Source organism: Phocoena sinus, chromosome 5, assembly GCF_008692025.1.
Source record: "Phocoena sinus isolate mPhoSin1 chromosome 5, mPhoSin1.pri, whole genome shotgun sequence".
In the NCBI taxonomy this organism is placed as follows: domain Eukaryota; kingdom Metazoa; phylum Chordata; class Mammalia; order Artiodactyla; family Phocoenidae; genus Phocoena; species Phocoena sinus.
In genome coordinates, this window is record NC_045767.1 from 20,499,293 (window position 1) to 20,513,342 (window position 14,050).

The following is a 14,050-nucleotide window of genomic DNA, read 5'->3' on the forward strand; positions in this document are numbered from 1 at the left end:
GGTTATCTAGGAGAAAGATAGTTCTGGGCGGACAGAGCAGGGAGTGCACACGAGAGGTTCATGGACCAGCAGTGTGGCCAGGACATAGAGCAGAGTGAACAAACAGGAGGATACTGAGAAAGAGGTCAGAAGGGCACAAGCTAGAGTATCTAGTACCCTGTGGGCCACTATAAAGAGTTTTGCTTTCACTCTGAGATGGGAAGCCATTGAAAGGTTTTGAGCAGAGGAGTGACATGAAATGACATATTTTAAAGACCCACAGTGGCTACTGGGCTGAGAATAGATGGGAAAGGAGCCAGAGGGGAACCAAGGAACATTGCAATAGTATTGCAGTAATCCAGGTAGGAGATGATGGTGGCTTGATCAATGCAAAGATGCTAAGCCTCTTGCCCAAGCTCACATATCTAGTAAAGGATGGAACTAGGATTTGACACAGAGACAGATGTCAGTAACTACTGGATGCTCTCTTAAGAATTTTCATGTGAATAAAATCAGGAAGTAATCATTAAAGTTTCCATTTTGAAAATTTATAAAATTGCACGTTTATGTCACTCTCTCCTTAAACTGGGAAGTCTCTAGTGGCAACATGCTGCTCTCCTTTCTGTGTATGTTTTTTTTTTGTTTATTTGTTTTTTTTTGTTTTTTTTTTTGCGGTACACGGGCCTCTCACTGTTGTGGCCTCTCCCGTTGTGGAGCACAGGCTCCGGACGCGCAGGCTCAGCGGCCATGGCCCACGGGCCCAGCCGCTCCGTGGCATGTGGGATCTTCCCGGACCGGGGCACGAACCCGTGTCCCCTGCATCGGCAGGCGGACTCTCAACCACTGCGCCACCAGGGAAGCCCTCTGTGTGTGTTTATAGAGAGCCTAAAAAATGTTCAGTTAGATTGGGTATAAGCTATGAGGAAAAAGAGGAGTCAAGGATGACTCCAAAGTTCTTAGTCCAGAGCGTGAAGTTTGTCATTGTGATGGGGAAGACGAGTCTTGTGAGGGAAGATCAAGAAATAGCTTTTATATAAGTGGATAAGGAGGTACCTATTAAGCAACCAAACAGGTATGGTGAGTAGGCAATTACTATAGGTGTCTGGAGTTCAGAGGTGTGGTTCATTCTGAGTGCCCCAGGTGAGCTGATTATTAAATATTTTGATTACCACGAGATGTTAAGTATTTTGAATATTACTTTTGATAATATCTATTAAGTGGTATTGCAGTTGTCAGTCTAACCCATTTAGTACATAATGTGCATATCCAGGTTTATTTTTACTAAAAAGCCACTTTGATCATATAATTCCTTTCCTCAAGGGTCTTTAGAAGTGCCCCATGGCCTATGCAATAGACTTAAAATTTCTTAGTCTCAAATTAAAAGCCTTTCACAATTTGATCTAAATCGACTTTAGATAGACCACATGAGCCCCCCTCTAGTTACAATGAGCTTGCTATAATCCTTCATATTTAGGCTTGTCCATCTCTGTTTCATTTAAGTTGCTCCCCTTACAATAATATATCTCAGTTCTCACCATCTATGAAAATCCTATCCAGCCTTCAAGGCCCAGCAGATATTCCAACTCCTGCAATAATGATTAAAGCTCTGAATGAGCTCTCTCTGAATTCTTACAGTCATGTCTCTCTCCCTCTCTCTCTCTCTCTCTCTCTCTCTCTCTCTATATATATATATATATATATATATATATATTTATATATATATTTATTTATTTATTTATTTATAGATATGCAAATTTCATTAGAAGTAGGAACTTTTGTTACTTTTGTTTATTTTCCTTTGGAATCCACTTAGTGCCATGTGCATAGTAAGTGATGTGTAAATGATTGATGATCCCTATCTTTAAGGTCATATTATTATTAACATCTAAGCTCTTCTATGTATTATCACAGACAGCACCCCAGGAAGAAGACACCTCTACTATCCCTAGTTTACAAATGTGGAAGTTGAGACTTAGGGGCCTTAAGCATCATCCCCAGATTTACAAGCAGTGAAGGTAGAGCTGAGATATGAATCCAGATGACTGGACTCTAGAGTCAGATGTTTAGTCACCACCACGTACTCTCTCTCCTACCTAGATAGCACATTCACTTAAAAATCTATGCAAATAGATTCAGGAAGCAAAGGAGGTTTTTTAACCCCCATTCTAAATGGATATTAAAGAAAAAGCCTGCCAAAGAACCCCTCCAAGCATGTGTAGAAATGTGATGATCTCTCTTGAACTAATTTTGAGAGAATTATCATCAACCGGAATGATAGTTACAGACCACTGACCGGTAGTTCCTTGGTCCTTTACTTCACCATATCTCCCTCTGTTAGTTATTTTCCTCTAGAGATTATTTTAGTCACTTGAGAAATGAGGACTCTTCAAAATCACTTTGGAAACATGGAGTGACATGTCCATTTCTCTGAAAGTTATTGCAGCTAGTGAGACTTCTCATGAAACAAAGCTTGACTAAAAGCCAGACTCTTAAAGTATACAGCATATGTGAAAGGGATGGAGGTGAGGTGAAGAGGGCATATGTAACAGAAAATATCCAGTTTATTCCTAGGACAGTACTAATGCAAATTCCCTTTTTCTCAAACCGAACTTGGGATACTCCAGAAGAGTTATTGTTTATTCATAAATCACTACATGGCTCTCTGGAGCTAATAGAAAATCTGTTTGTTGTTAAACTGCCATAGCAGCAAAAGAGGGAAAAAATTATAATAAAAAATGCAAAGATACAGGATTTCCATTCAGTAGAATCACTCACATCATGACGGGCTACAATGATGAATGTGCGACAGGAGGCCCATACAGAGGGGACCCAACGACGACAGTGCCTGGCCAGAAAATGTTCTTTCTAACCATTTCTTTAGGTCAGTGTTAACACGTCCACTGGGTTATTATTACCAAATACACAAATAAGGCTGACGGGAACCTTGAACCATATATAATTATGTTTTGTGTGTGTGTGTGTGTGTGTGTGTGTGTGTGTGTGTGTGTGTGTGTGTTTGCAGCAGGGATTGGGAGGGAGAAAATATATTTTTATGTTATTGTCTTTTTTATTCTTTTCTGATAAGTAGATTTTACTGTTAATGAAGTGTCAGTCTCCAGGAAATCCCTGCTCATAGTCCCTAAAGTCAAATCATATGTGAGTCATAAGTTTTACCTTTAGAACTGTGAATAATTTCATTCCCACTTGTATTTTTGGATATTGCCTTAAGGAAATATCATTCTATTTCACTCAAGTGTACCCCCCAAACAGACCAAGAAACCAGAAGAAAGTAAACACACACACACATACACACACACTCCAGGTGGAGACAGCCACAGATGTCAGGGGGCGTGGTCAGTTCAGGAAGCAGAGGGAATTCAGTTCGGTTGGAGCCCAAGAATTGGAGACGGGTAGAAGACCTAAAGGAGAAAAAGGAGGGCCAAATCTTAGCCACCCGTTCATTCCCTTTTAAAGAATCTGAATTTCAGGAGTTTTAGGATTTATCCTACGTATATGTGGATATCAAATGGGGAGGTCTAAAGAAAAACGTAAATTAAGTGATTGACTAAATTCTTCCTTTTCTCCTTTCAGCAACACATTCTTTCCTTTCTATATTGTTGCCTTTTCTTCTGTTCCCTCTCCTCCAAGTCAAGAATGAGGTCTTCTGCTCTATCACGGCCCATCTGTGTAGCTCCAAACATCTGCTTTCCGTGCTTTTTTTTTTTTTAACATCTTTATTGGAGTATAATTGCCCTACTTATCACATGCTCCATTATCTCAGTGCCCTGTAAAACGACAAGCCAACTCATTAAAGGTAAATGTTAGTGCAAAGATTTTACTTCCATGGGATCATGGAGAAAATGTGGACAACCTATGGAAAAGACAGTCTTGAGACTTTAAACTTGAGAACCAAGTTTAAACTTCCTGCCAATACAGAAGATTAGTTTTACGAACAATACCCGATAACCTTGTAATGAATTATTTTCTTTTTAGTTCCATGAGAATTATGTATGACTCATTAAATTCTGCACAGCTAAGCTGACATGTATAAGGCATTGCCAGAAAAATCCTTCCCTTAGGGAAGCAAGGAACTGGGCTGTCAAAAAGTCAGCAGTTACCTAATTGATCTGGAAATACAGTGAAGTTACGGCAGCTTGTCTACTGAGGAAAGACTTGGCTTGCCTAGGCTTTCTGTGGTAACTTCTTCCTCCAGTGGGAGAAACTTCCAGTAAGGGAAGAATGGCAATTTACATACCATAGCAAGGCTTATCTGCCTTGCGTGTTAGTCACAGCCTGCAGCTTGAGACAACCTGGGAAATCCCTATCTGGAAGAGAAGAAAAGTTATAATCACACTTGCTGTGCTTTTAACCTTATTCTGTATAATTCACATACAGAGTCACTTCTGTACATTTTCAGTGAAAAACTGTTGCTATTATTTTCTATCATCAGTTAACTATTTGTGTGGTATTTTAAAAATTATATATATATTTGCTCTGACTTTAAAAGACACCATTCAGAGATATTTTCTTTGCTTTTTTCTTTCTGCTCTCCAAGACTCCAGAAAAACCAGCTTCCGTGGCACATTTCCTACAGTACACAACTAGAATGAGTGGTACAGAAACTTCTACTGAGCATGCAGAGGTAAGACCGCATTTCTAGGGGATGAATTGACCATATATATCATCGACAGCATTGCTAATGGCGAGTTATGCAATGATTAATAAAAGTAGAAATGGCTAGTTTACTTTCTTTAACTAAGATCTGCTCTATATATTTCAAGAATGTTATTCAACAAAGGAAAAATATCTAGGTGACTGGTTACATTTCCTTTGACACCTCTGAGCTACATTTCTTCTTTTACAAAGTGAGAAATAAAATCTTGTCCTGTCAGCTTTTCGATTCTATGTGTTTCATATTTTGCTCTTGATTTCAAGGAATTTGGTTTAATGTAAAATGTAAAAAGAATATTATATTTGTGTGGTTAGAAATAAAAGCTATTATAGCAATAGAGTATCTATGGTGAAATACTTCTATATACGTAATTAATACCACAGTCATTGTTCTGTTACTGGTTACTGCAACAGATACTTACTACTTGAATGAATGAATGAAAGTGCTTTCTTAAAGATTTTTTTAGAGATAACTAAGATATAATAGGACTCTGAGACTTTTTGGTACATTTAGGTATTTAATTTAGCAGTCTCAGAACTTGGATCTTTTAGAAGTTGGTCTGGGTATTAGGGTAAATGAGAAATCAAGGTCCAAATACTTTGAACACAGATTACATTTTATAGGGAATAAATGTTCTTTAAATGAGCCCTTAGAAGGACCAGTGACTAAAATTCTTTCTATGCCTTTATTAGCAACTGGGAAGCACAGCAAACACAAGTGAAAAGTTTCCCCAAAACTTTGTATTTAATTGATTTTCTTTCATTTTAATGCACACCTAAGACATATGAATGGTGGTAAAATGTTGATTAATCCTCAGAGAAATCCCTAGTGATACATTTATGACTTATAAGCCATACCTATTGCTGTGCTTTCTCTGTCTTGCAGATTTAATATCTCTACTAAATCATTTTATAAATGATTTTTATAAAGTTATTTAAAAATAACTCAGGGCTTCCCTGGTGGCGCAGTGGTTGAGAGTCCGCCTGGTGATGCAGGGGACACGGGTTCGTGCCCCGGTCCGGGAGGATCCCACATGACGCGGAGCGGCTGGGCCCGTGAGCCATGGCCGCTGAGCCTGCGCGTCCGGAGCCTGTGCTCCGCTACGGGAGAGGCCACAACAGTGAGAGGCCTGCGTACCGCAAAAAATAAATAAATAAAAATTTTAAATAACTCATTTATAAGAAAATCAAGGGTCAAAATATTTCATAATTTTTTTCCAGAGAAAATTATATATGGAAAAAAATGCATGCTATCTGATTACTCTTAATCTAGATTCCCAGAAAGTAGGGTCATACAAATATTTGTTGGTCACAGATCTTTTTTTTTTTTTTGGTCTATATCACAAACAGAAAAAAGACTTTTTGAGGACCTAAAATTCATATTCCGAAGCATGGTATGGAACGGAAGAACCTTGAACTTTAGTGTAACTCATGATAATCAGCGATATTTATTAAAAATAGAGGTGGGATAAATTGGTGGAGCACAGAGGATTTTTAAGACAGTGAAACTATTCTCCATGACACTACAAATGATAGATACATGTCATTACACATTCGTCTAAATCCATAGAATGTACAACAGCAAGAGGGAACCCTAATGTAAACTGTGGATTTGGGTGATAATGATGTGTCACTGTAGGCTCATCTATTAACAAATATACCACTCTGATGGGGGATGCCAATAATGGGGAAGGCTACCCATTTGTTGGGGCAATAGGTATGCGGGAAATCTCTATGCTCTCCACTCAATTTTTCTGTGAACCTAGAACTGCTTTAAAAAGTAATCTATTAAAAAGAAGGTAGAGGTGCTATGGCTCCCTTTCAGAAATTCTGATCAGTGTTCAGGGTGCCCTATGTTTAGCAACGTCCCAGGGTGATTCTGATGTGCTCCAGTGGTGAGAACCACTGGTCTAGAATCCAGTCTCACCAAACCTCTGCTTCACAGAGCCCAGGACACACTAAGTAGGGTTGGCTCACAGCATTCTCCAAATCAAAGATGCCTAATATTTAGTCTGTGCTGATCCAGAATAAGTCCAGTCCCTTGAAAATCTTCCTAAAAGAGGGAAATCTCAATTGCAGGACCCAACATACTTGTCACCTGGAAATTGATGTCACTTCTGGCACTGGGCTAAACCACCTTGAGGTCAGAAGCAGGTATAATCATTCTGATTGTGTTGACCTACGGAAGAATGTCTCTTTTTAAATGCAGTCTTAGTTACACATGGATCTGAATAGGAAGTAGCTAAGAAAACTAAGAACAACATCTATAGAGGTATAAAATACCCTCGAATCCTAAAACATTGTGAGACAAAGATAAGTAAAGATAGAAAATAGTTTTATAAATCATTTCTAATGAAAAAAGTCCTTGAAATCCTGTGACGATTGCAAAACGGCATTTCCTGTAACGTTTGTGGCAAAGGCCAACATGTTTTGAAAATATTTCTTAATTGTTCATGAATACCCTTAAGCAATTTCGTGGTCCACAATAGCTATTGAGCCTGAAACTGAATAGCAGATTTAGGGACGACCCTCATTACCGCATTCATTGTATTACTTATATGGCTCAGCCATGCGATGGTTTTAAGACTATTGAGTTAAAAAAGAGAAAACTGTACTTAAGAGAACTTTGTTGATGGTCGATTTAGACAGATGGCAGGCAGTTTCCAGAGCTTTTGTGCTTTCTTTAAATGAATAATATTGTTTTTTAAAAAAACTGGAAAGAAAGGTGGTTAATTTTTCACCATACCAATGATTTATTATTAATCTAAATTTGTCACCTAGTAGCTTTATACAAAGGGCTGGTTAAAATTACAAAATACCAGATAATCTATGCCCACCTCTATAACATAATCATAATGATGGTCACTGAGGTAGTTAATTTATTGTATTATTGTTTCAGAATCAATTTGTTGCCATTTAACTGTAGTGTGTTGGTCTTTTTTTCTTGGTGGTTCTATCACTTCTCTGACTTTTGCCAGGGCCACTCTTCAGATCATGGGTATGTATACAAAAATGATTTTTTAGAAATGTTTACCAGGTAAATACCTAACATATATCCATGAAACTTACCTGATTTCTATATACATTATACTCTGAATTTTCATTTTTTTGGAAAAGGGTTGAAATCCAAATTCATAAAATCCTAATTTCTTACTTGCCCATTATATAGATACATTCGTAATTTATTAGAGAATTATTTTGGTACTTAATTCATATAAAAGAGTCTAAAATATAAAGCTTTTCCATCAACAGGTCTCTATGAAGGACTATGGTGTGAGCATTATTATTGCTAAAATATTTTTATGAATTACAACATGAGAGTTTGTGAAGAGAAGCATTTCTCCTGTTCACAGACTATTCTGTTTCACTCTTTTTCTTCTTTTTTTTTTTTAAGTGGACTCAATCATCGAGAAGAAAAAACTTAACAAATTTCCTTGAACAAAAGATAAGGTGCCTGGAAAAACAGAGAAAAGAGGTAATTTTGAAATATTAGTTGAAGCATGTGCCATGGATTAATGCTGAGAATAAAATAGGCATCTAGTGCCTTTTATTTTTGTTATTGGGTCACAGTATTTATCTTAAGGATACTGGACTGCATTATTTTGAGAGCAAATACTTCTTTCTTATTCACCTACATATCTCTTACTCGGTCTCTCAGTGCTTGTGCAAATGAATAAAAATGACAAAGCCATAAATCCAATAATTATAATCTTATTTTTTTCAAAACTTAGACATTTCCTCCACACGGGCTAGGTGAGCTTATCATCTGTGCCCTTTCTGCTCGGCACTTGACACACCTTGAAACTCAAACTGTCAGAGGCTTTATTGTATCACTGATTAGGTGCTCTGACTTCATGAGTTGGGCATCTGACCAACAGGGGTTAAGGAGCTTGATCATAAGAGAAATTTGTTTTAAAATGTCATTGGGAGTGTGATGGATATTATTTTGAGTTCTGTTTTTCTGAGTTTAATGAATATTAGAACCTCTTTATTCTCCTTAACAGTTCTGGCACTCTGTTGTCAATTTTGTAATTCCTTTTCGAAATCATTTTCTGTGCTACAGCCTTCATGTTTTCTTCTATGGTTTCCTCTACCCTTCTTTGATACTGCATAAAATAATGTGCCCTTCTGGAAAATTACTGAACTATAGCAGAGTAATGTTACCATAGCATAGAAATGTTAGTCCCTAAAATAACAACAGATCAGGGATCTTTACATAATAATATTATATAGTCTTATACTAAATAGTCATATATATTTCCAGCATAAGAGTTACCTAGCAACTGCCACTCTGGATTAGATATTTTGCTTTGTAATTAAGAGAAAGTCTTGCTACATTTTAGTCATTGCGACAGTCTTCTCCATGTCTGTCCCATATTTATAGGTGTTAGAATTTCTCTTAATGTGGAAAGTTGTAGACTTCCCTTACAAGAAAACTGAAAACAGGTCTTAGTGTTTTTTCTTTCATCTATTTGGCACACAGTTTTAAAACTTTCAAATTGTTTGCAGCCTAAATTGTTTCTAAATATTGTCTTATGACAAAAACTATTTTTCCCTGAAAAACCTATGCTTCCAAAAAGGTGATATTATCCATTAGCTGAGTATATAATACAAATCATGTACTGACTTTTTTAAAGAAAACACAGTATTGCAAGCAAATGATTATCAGTTAATTGAACTTGGAATTTTTTTTTTTTTTTTTTTGCGGTACGCGGGCCTCTCAGTGTTGTGGCCTCTCCCGTTGCGGAGCACAGGCTCCGGACGCACAGGCTCAGCGGCCATGGCTCACGGGCCCAGCCGCTCCGCGGCATGTGGGATCTTCCCAAACCGGGGCATGAACCCGTGTCCCCTGCATCAGCAGGTGGACTCTCAACCACTGTGCCACCAGGGAAGCCCGAACTTGAAATTTTTTAATATAAATTCTGCCTTTAAAAAGCTAGAAGAAATATTTCATTTTAATAATCAATGTAAGCACATAAAAAATATGGAAAGGTTTGAAAAAAGTCCCTTCAAATATTAATAAATCTTACATAAAACCATTAATACTTACAATTTTTTATCAGATTCTGGTTAGATTAAACAAGAAGATGGAAATTCAAATAACTAAGCAAAGTTAGAAGTTGCTAATAAATTGATATACCTAAGGCTTAATAGTTTTTCATATGTGAACCAATTAGGAAAGGTGAATGTGTTCAATTAACTTATCCCAGGTCTACCAGAACTTGGTGGAAATAATACTGTCTTCCCCCATGGCTTCCAAAACCTTAGTAGCCTCGAAAAGTGATTTCATTTTGGCTAAATTTCCAAATGGGCAAAATCCTTTGTTGCTTTACCAAACTTTAATAATTTCAGCTCCTGGAAGTTAACCAGCAATGGGATCAGCAATTTAGAAGCATGAAAAAGTTATATGAAAGAAAGGTAAACACCTCTCTGTTTGGTATTTGCTTTAAATCGGTAATCTCGGGGAGACAAGTATGTGAAGATTCTCATTGATTTCAACTACAGGAGATTTGTGGGTAGCCAGCTGTCTGTTGTAAAATGATGAAGGGTAGGGTGCTGAGTGCATTATCGGCCTCTTGGTACTGAAGATTAATGAACGAAGGAACGTGTCAGTGAATTGTCTTAAGCATGGCAAAAGAAAGGTACTAAATATAGCCCCCAGTGCCGTCTCTAGAGTTCTTGCCCACATTTATCATAGCTCACACAGTATCCTGGCCTCGGCTTTGTTACTAGCAGCCAGAAAAACACAAGGTTATATGTGAGGTGAGAAATGGCTTAAAGTTCATACTTTTTTGTGCAAGGCTACTTCTCTAATTCTTTATAACATAAGCTGTTTTCCACAGAAAAATAGACAAGCAGTGTTAACAGCGTAAGTGTGAGGGGAAGTGGGGAATCCCTTCTTCTCTCCAAAGCATGTTCTCTGTCAAGAAACTTTTGCTTTGGTGAGAAAGAATTTTTTTTGGAGGAAATATATTTTGAAGGGTAAAAGTCAGTTTATAATTTAAAACCATTCCATGTTCTAAAAGAGAGGAAAGAGAAGGTAAACTCCCCAAAATAATTCAGAGTCAAGAAACTTGACCACACGTGAGAAATACATTAGTATTGCTCTTTTCTTCCTCATTTTGATACTCAGAGTATTAAATCTGGAAAGAGCAGGGTAACGTTTCACTGCACCAGGCCATGGTCAAGCCACCGTATAATAGTCGGTCTGGACAGCTTTGGGATCTCCAAATTTTAAAGCACATGATCCCAGAGAAAATTGTTTAAGCTGCCTTCCTGAACGGCTTGCAGCTGCATGAAGACCCAGGGTTAACAATGGTCACAGTTCCCATCTTTGATGACATGCCTGTCCCTAAGGCTTTTCTCACTGGACCCTTGTCACTCAGACGACTAATTTGGCATTTAGTAGCAGGTCAAATGCTGCAGGTTACTGATGAGTTAAAGGTCATGTCTGTTTTTCAGCAAGGTGGATATATTCACTTATCCCCTATCCTTCGCTGTCCTTTTCAGATCAGATGAGGCACACCTTGCGAGCCGAGAATAGAATGACAAGCCTAGAAGGCTCCCTTAAGGTCTACGGGTTTATTTCCTCGAAAGTGGTGTGGTCTAGAGAAAGAAGGCTGGAGGCCGTTTTGGTGTTTGCTTTTTTCTCTTGTAGAGGAAACTTCTTTTTAAAAGCAAAAGACCCGATCTTGGTTTGGGGCGGTGGGAAGAAGAGCCACTCCCTAGGGGATGCCCAAGACTGAGCCAGTTCTGTCCCCGGATGCTTAGGCTGGGAATAAATCCAGGGGGTTGTGGGCTTCAGGCGAGGTGTCTGCAGCTGTCTGTGAACCACTTCTTCAGGTCACAGAGCTGAAAACGAAACTGGACGCCGCAGAAAGCTTCCTAGGCACGCTGGAGAAGGAGCTGCAGCAGAGCCAGAAGGAGAGCGACCTGCAGCAGCGCGAGGAGGTGGGCGGGGCTCGAGGAGCGACCTCCCTGCCCCCAGGAGCGCGCGGTAGGGGGAAGGGTGGGGGGGCCCTGCCTCCAGATGGTTGAGAACCAACCGTTTATTCAAATCAACCCTCTGCTGATCGGTGACCGACAGGCAAGGGTGTACGGGTTACGCAAGTCCCCAGAGCCAAAAATAGGGGCCACTTCTCTAGAATCAGAGGGCGGGAGGTGCCGGCTCACTTCCTTCTTTGTCGCGCAAACAGGCAGACCTTAATTTGCCCCGCTCCACCCGCGGGCAGAACTGAGCCAGGGCTTTGGGGTGTCTTTCTCGGACGTTGCAGCCTAGGAGAAAATTCATTTTGCGTTTTTGCTTTTACTCATACTAATCATTTTTATTACCAGTGTTGATAATATGACAATTCCTTGTATTTGTACAGCTGCTTTTCAGCTTACAGAGAGCTTTACAAATAAGTATTACTTTTGTCATGTTAAAAATATAACATTTTTGAAAAGTATCTCACCCTCATCGTCTCATTTAACATCCTCAGCCCATCTGTGAGGAAACTCTTATTTTTGCCGTTTTAGAGATGAAAGGGCTGAGACGTAGGGCTTAGATGACTTAATGTCAATAACGTAGCACAAATCAGTGCAGACATCATCAGTTCAGGTTCCCTTCCTTGCTTAGCAACTCCCTTTCTGCCACGTAAGAGTCCCTTTCGGTTCCATTTACATGCAGCACAGGAATCATGGTAATTTCTTCCCTATGAAGTTGGGACCATTTTCTTGTGGAAATAATTTTCTCTTAAACTATGCTGAGTTAGAAAAAGATTGGTAACTTTTCTGTGTACACATGGACCTATTCTGTTTAGACAAAGGCAAAGAGAAGTGTTTTCACTTTTAAAGAAAACGACTCACCTAAAGTAGATTTCTTTAATCATTGTGATGGGAAATATTAGCTATTAAAATAATATACTTTAACGTATATCTTAGCTATTTCCTCATCTTGATTTACCTAAATTCCAGAATGTTTATTTTACTGGGTTAAAACTGCAGTCTCGTTAAAAATTCAATTCACTCCACAAAAAGTTTACTGTCCAGAATATAAAATTAAGAGATAGGAGGCAGATGTTGTCTGAATCCTGTTATTGTCTAAGCCACCGACCTTGCTTCAGTTACTTAAAACACTGGATTCCTTGAAGGTGATCTGAAAAGTGGAGGAGTGATGGCAGTTGGACTAGCTCATCTCTACCTTTTAAAAGTAATCATCAGAACAATATAGTGCTCTGAATAATTATCTGTGGTGAAATGTCTTATTGCCTGAGGTTTTGTCTTTTATCCTCTTCTTTGTCTCTCACCAGTCCTGAATGATGCAGGATTGGGCTTTGAGATATTTGGTATTTTTTGTTGCAATGACACTTTGCATATTAGAACTTTCAGTTATTTTTAGTGAGTCACTCTTTCATCACCTTGTAAGAGCAAGTAGCTTTTTCTGCAGACCCATTTGACCCTTGAAAGTGAGGAGTGGAGATTTTGATAGCTTGTTCTGGGGTTGCAAAACGTAGTAGCAGTAAGGATAACATAAAGATTTCTTCTATCCTAATCCTGACCTCCACCCAGAGATTATTGCTCAAATGGAATGTTAAGTGAAAATCTAGCACTTAAGGTCCTGTTTTTGTTTGTTTGTTTTTTATTTCAGAAGTATTCCTACAATATCATCTCATCTGAATTTTATTGATTTTGAATTTGTTTTCTTGCTTTCTACTTCAGAAGGAAAAGGAGAGCCTAAATGAAGAATTACATGAATTGAAGAGAGAGAATAAGCTTTTGAAGGAAAAAATTGCTCTCGCAAGCCAGAAGAAGCAACACTTTGAATGTGAAATAAAACGCCTCAATAAGGTATCAGGCTAGGTGAAGCTGGAGAGATGAGAGGTTTCTGTATAAAGAGCACTTTCTGGGCTGAGGCTCACAGCAAAATCCACACTGCAATGCGGCTCAGTCTCGGGGGCTTGCACGGAGGTCTCTGTAATTGCATAAATCACTCCTATCTGCTTCGTTCAGCCATACTTGGCTAAGAATTTTGGGGGGAATTCATGTCTCTGCAAAGAATTGTCATTAAAGAAAGCGATAAGGAGAAAGTATAGAAGGGAGTAAGAACTTCTTTTTTTTGGTAGATCAAAGCACCGCATAAAGCAAGTGGGTGTTTGCGAATAGTAGCGTTATCTCTTGGTCAACCGCGAAAGTTTCCTGAGGAAAACAGGCTGCTCTTTAAAATCATCACTGTGGAGCTGCTGAGTGTAATTCAGACTATATGGAAGCAAGCTAAATGCCAAATCCAAAAATGAGATGGCGGCCTTCCTGAGAATAAGCCTAAAACTCACCTTTAATGGGGGGTTGGGGAGTAGTGTGTAGGTCTATTAAGAAAATCCTGGTGATTTAATGCCTTTGCTCCAACAACTATTCAAAGGAG

The 14,050-nt window shown here is 38.7% G+C and overlaps 1 protein-coding gene across 1 annotated transcript in view; it reads left to right on the forward strand.

Moving 5' to 3' along the window:
* The window catches only part of TNIP3 (TNFAIP3 interacting protein 3), a 61,157-nt gene that overhangs the window by 19,508 nt on the left and 27,599 nt on the right, over positions 1 to 14,050 (forward strand). Inside the window, 5 exon segments of the mRNA XM_032633430.1 lie at positions 4,535 to 4,621; positions 8,045 to 8,125; positions 10,003 to 10,068; positions 11,494 to 11,601; positions 13,351 to 13,479. Coding sequence (XP_032489321.1) covers positions 4,535 to 4,621; positions 8,045 to 8,125; positions 10,003 to 10,068; positions 11,494 to 11,601; positions 13,351 to 13,479 — 471 coding nt within the window.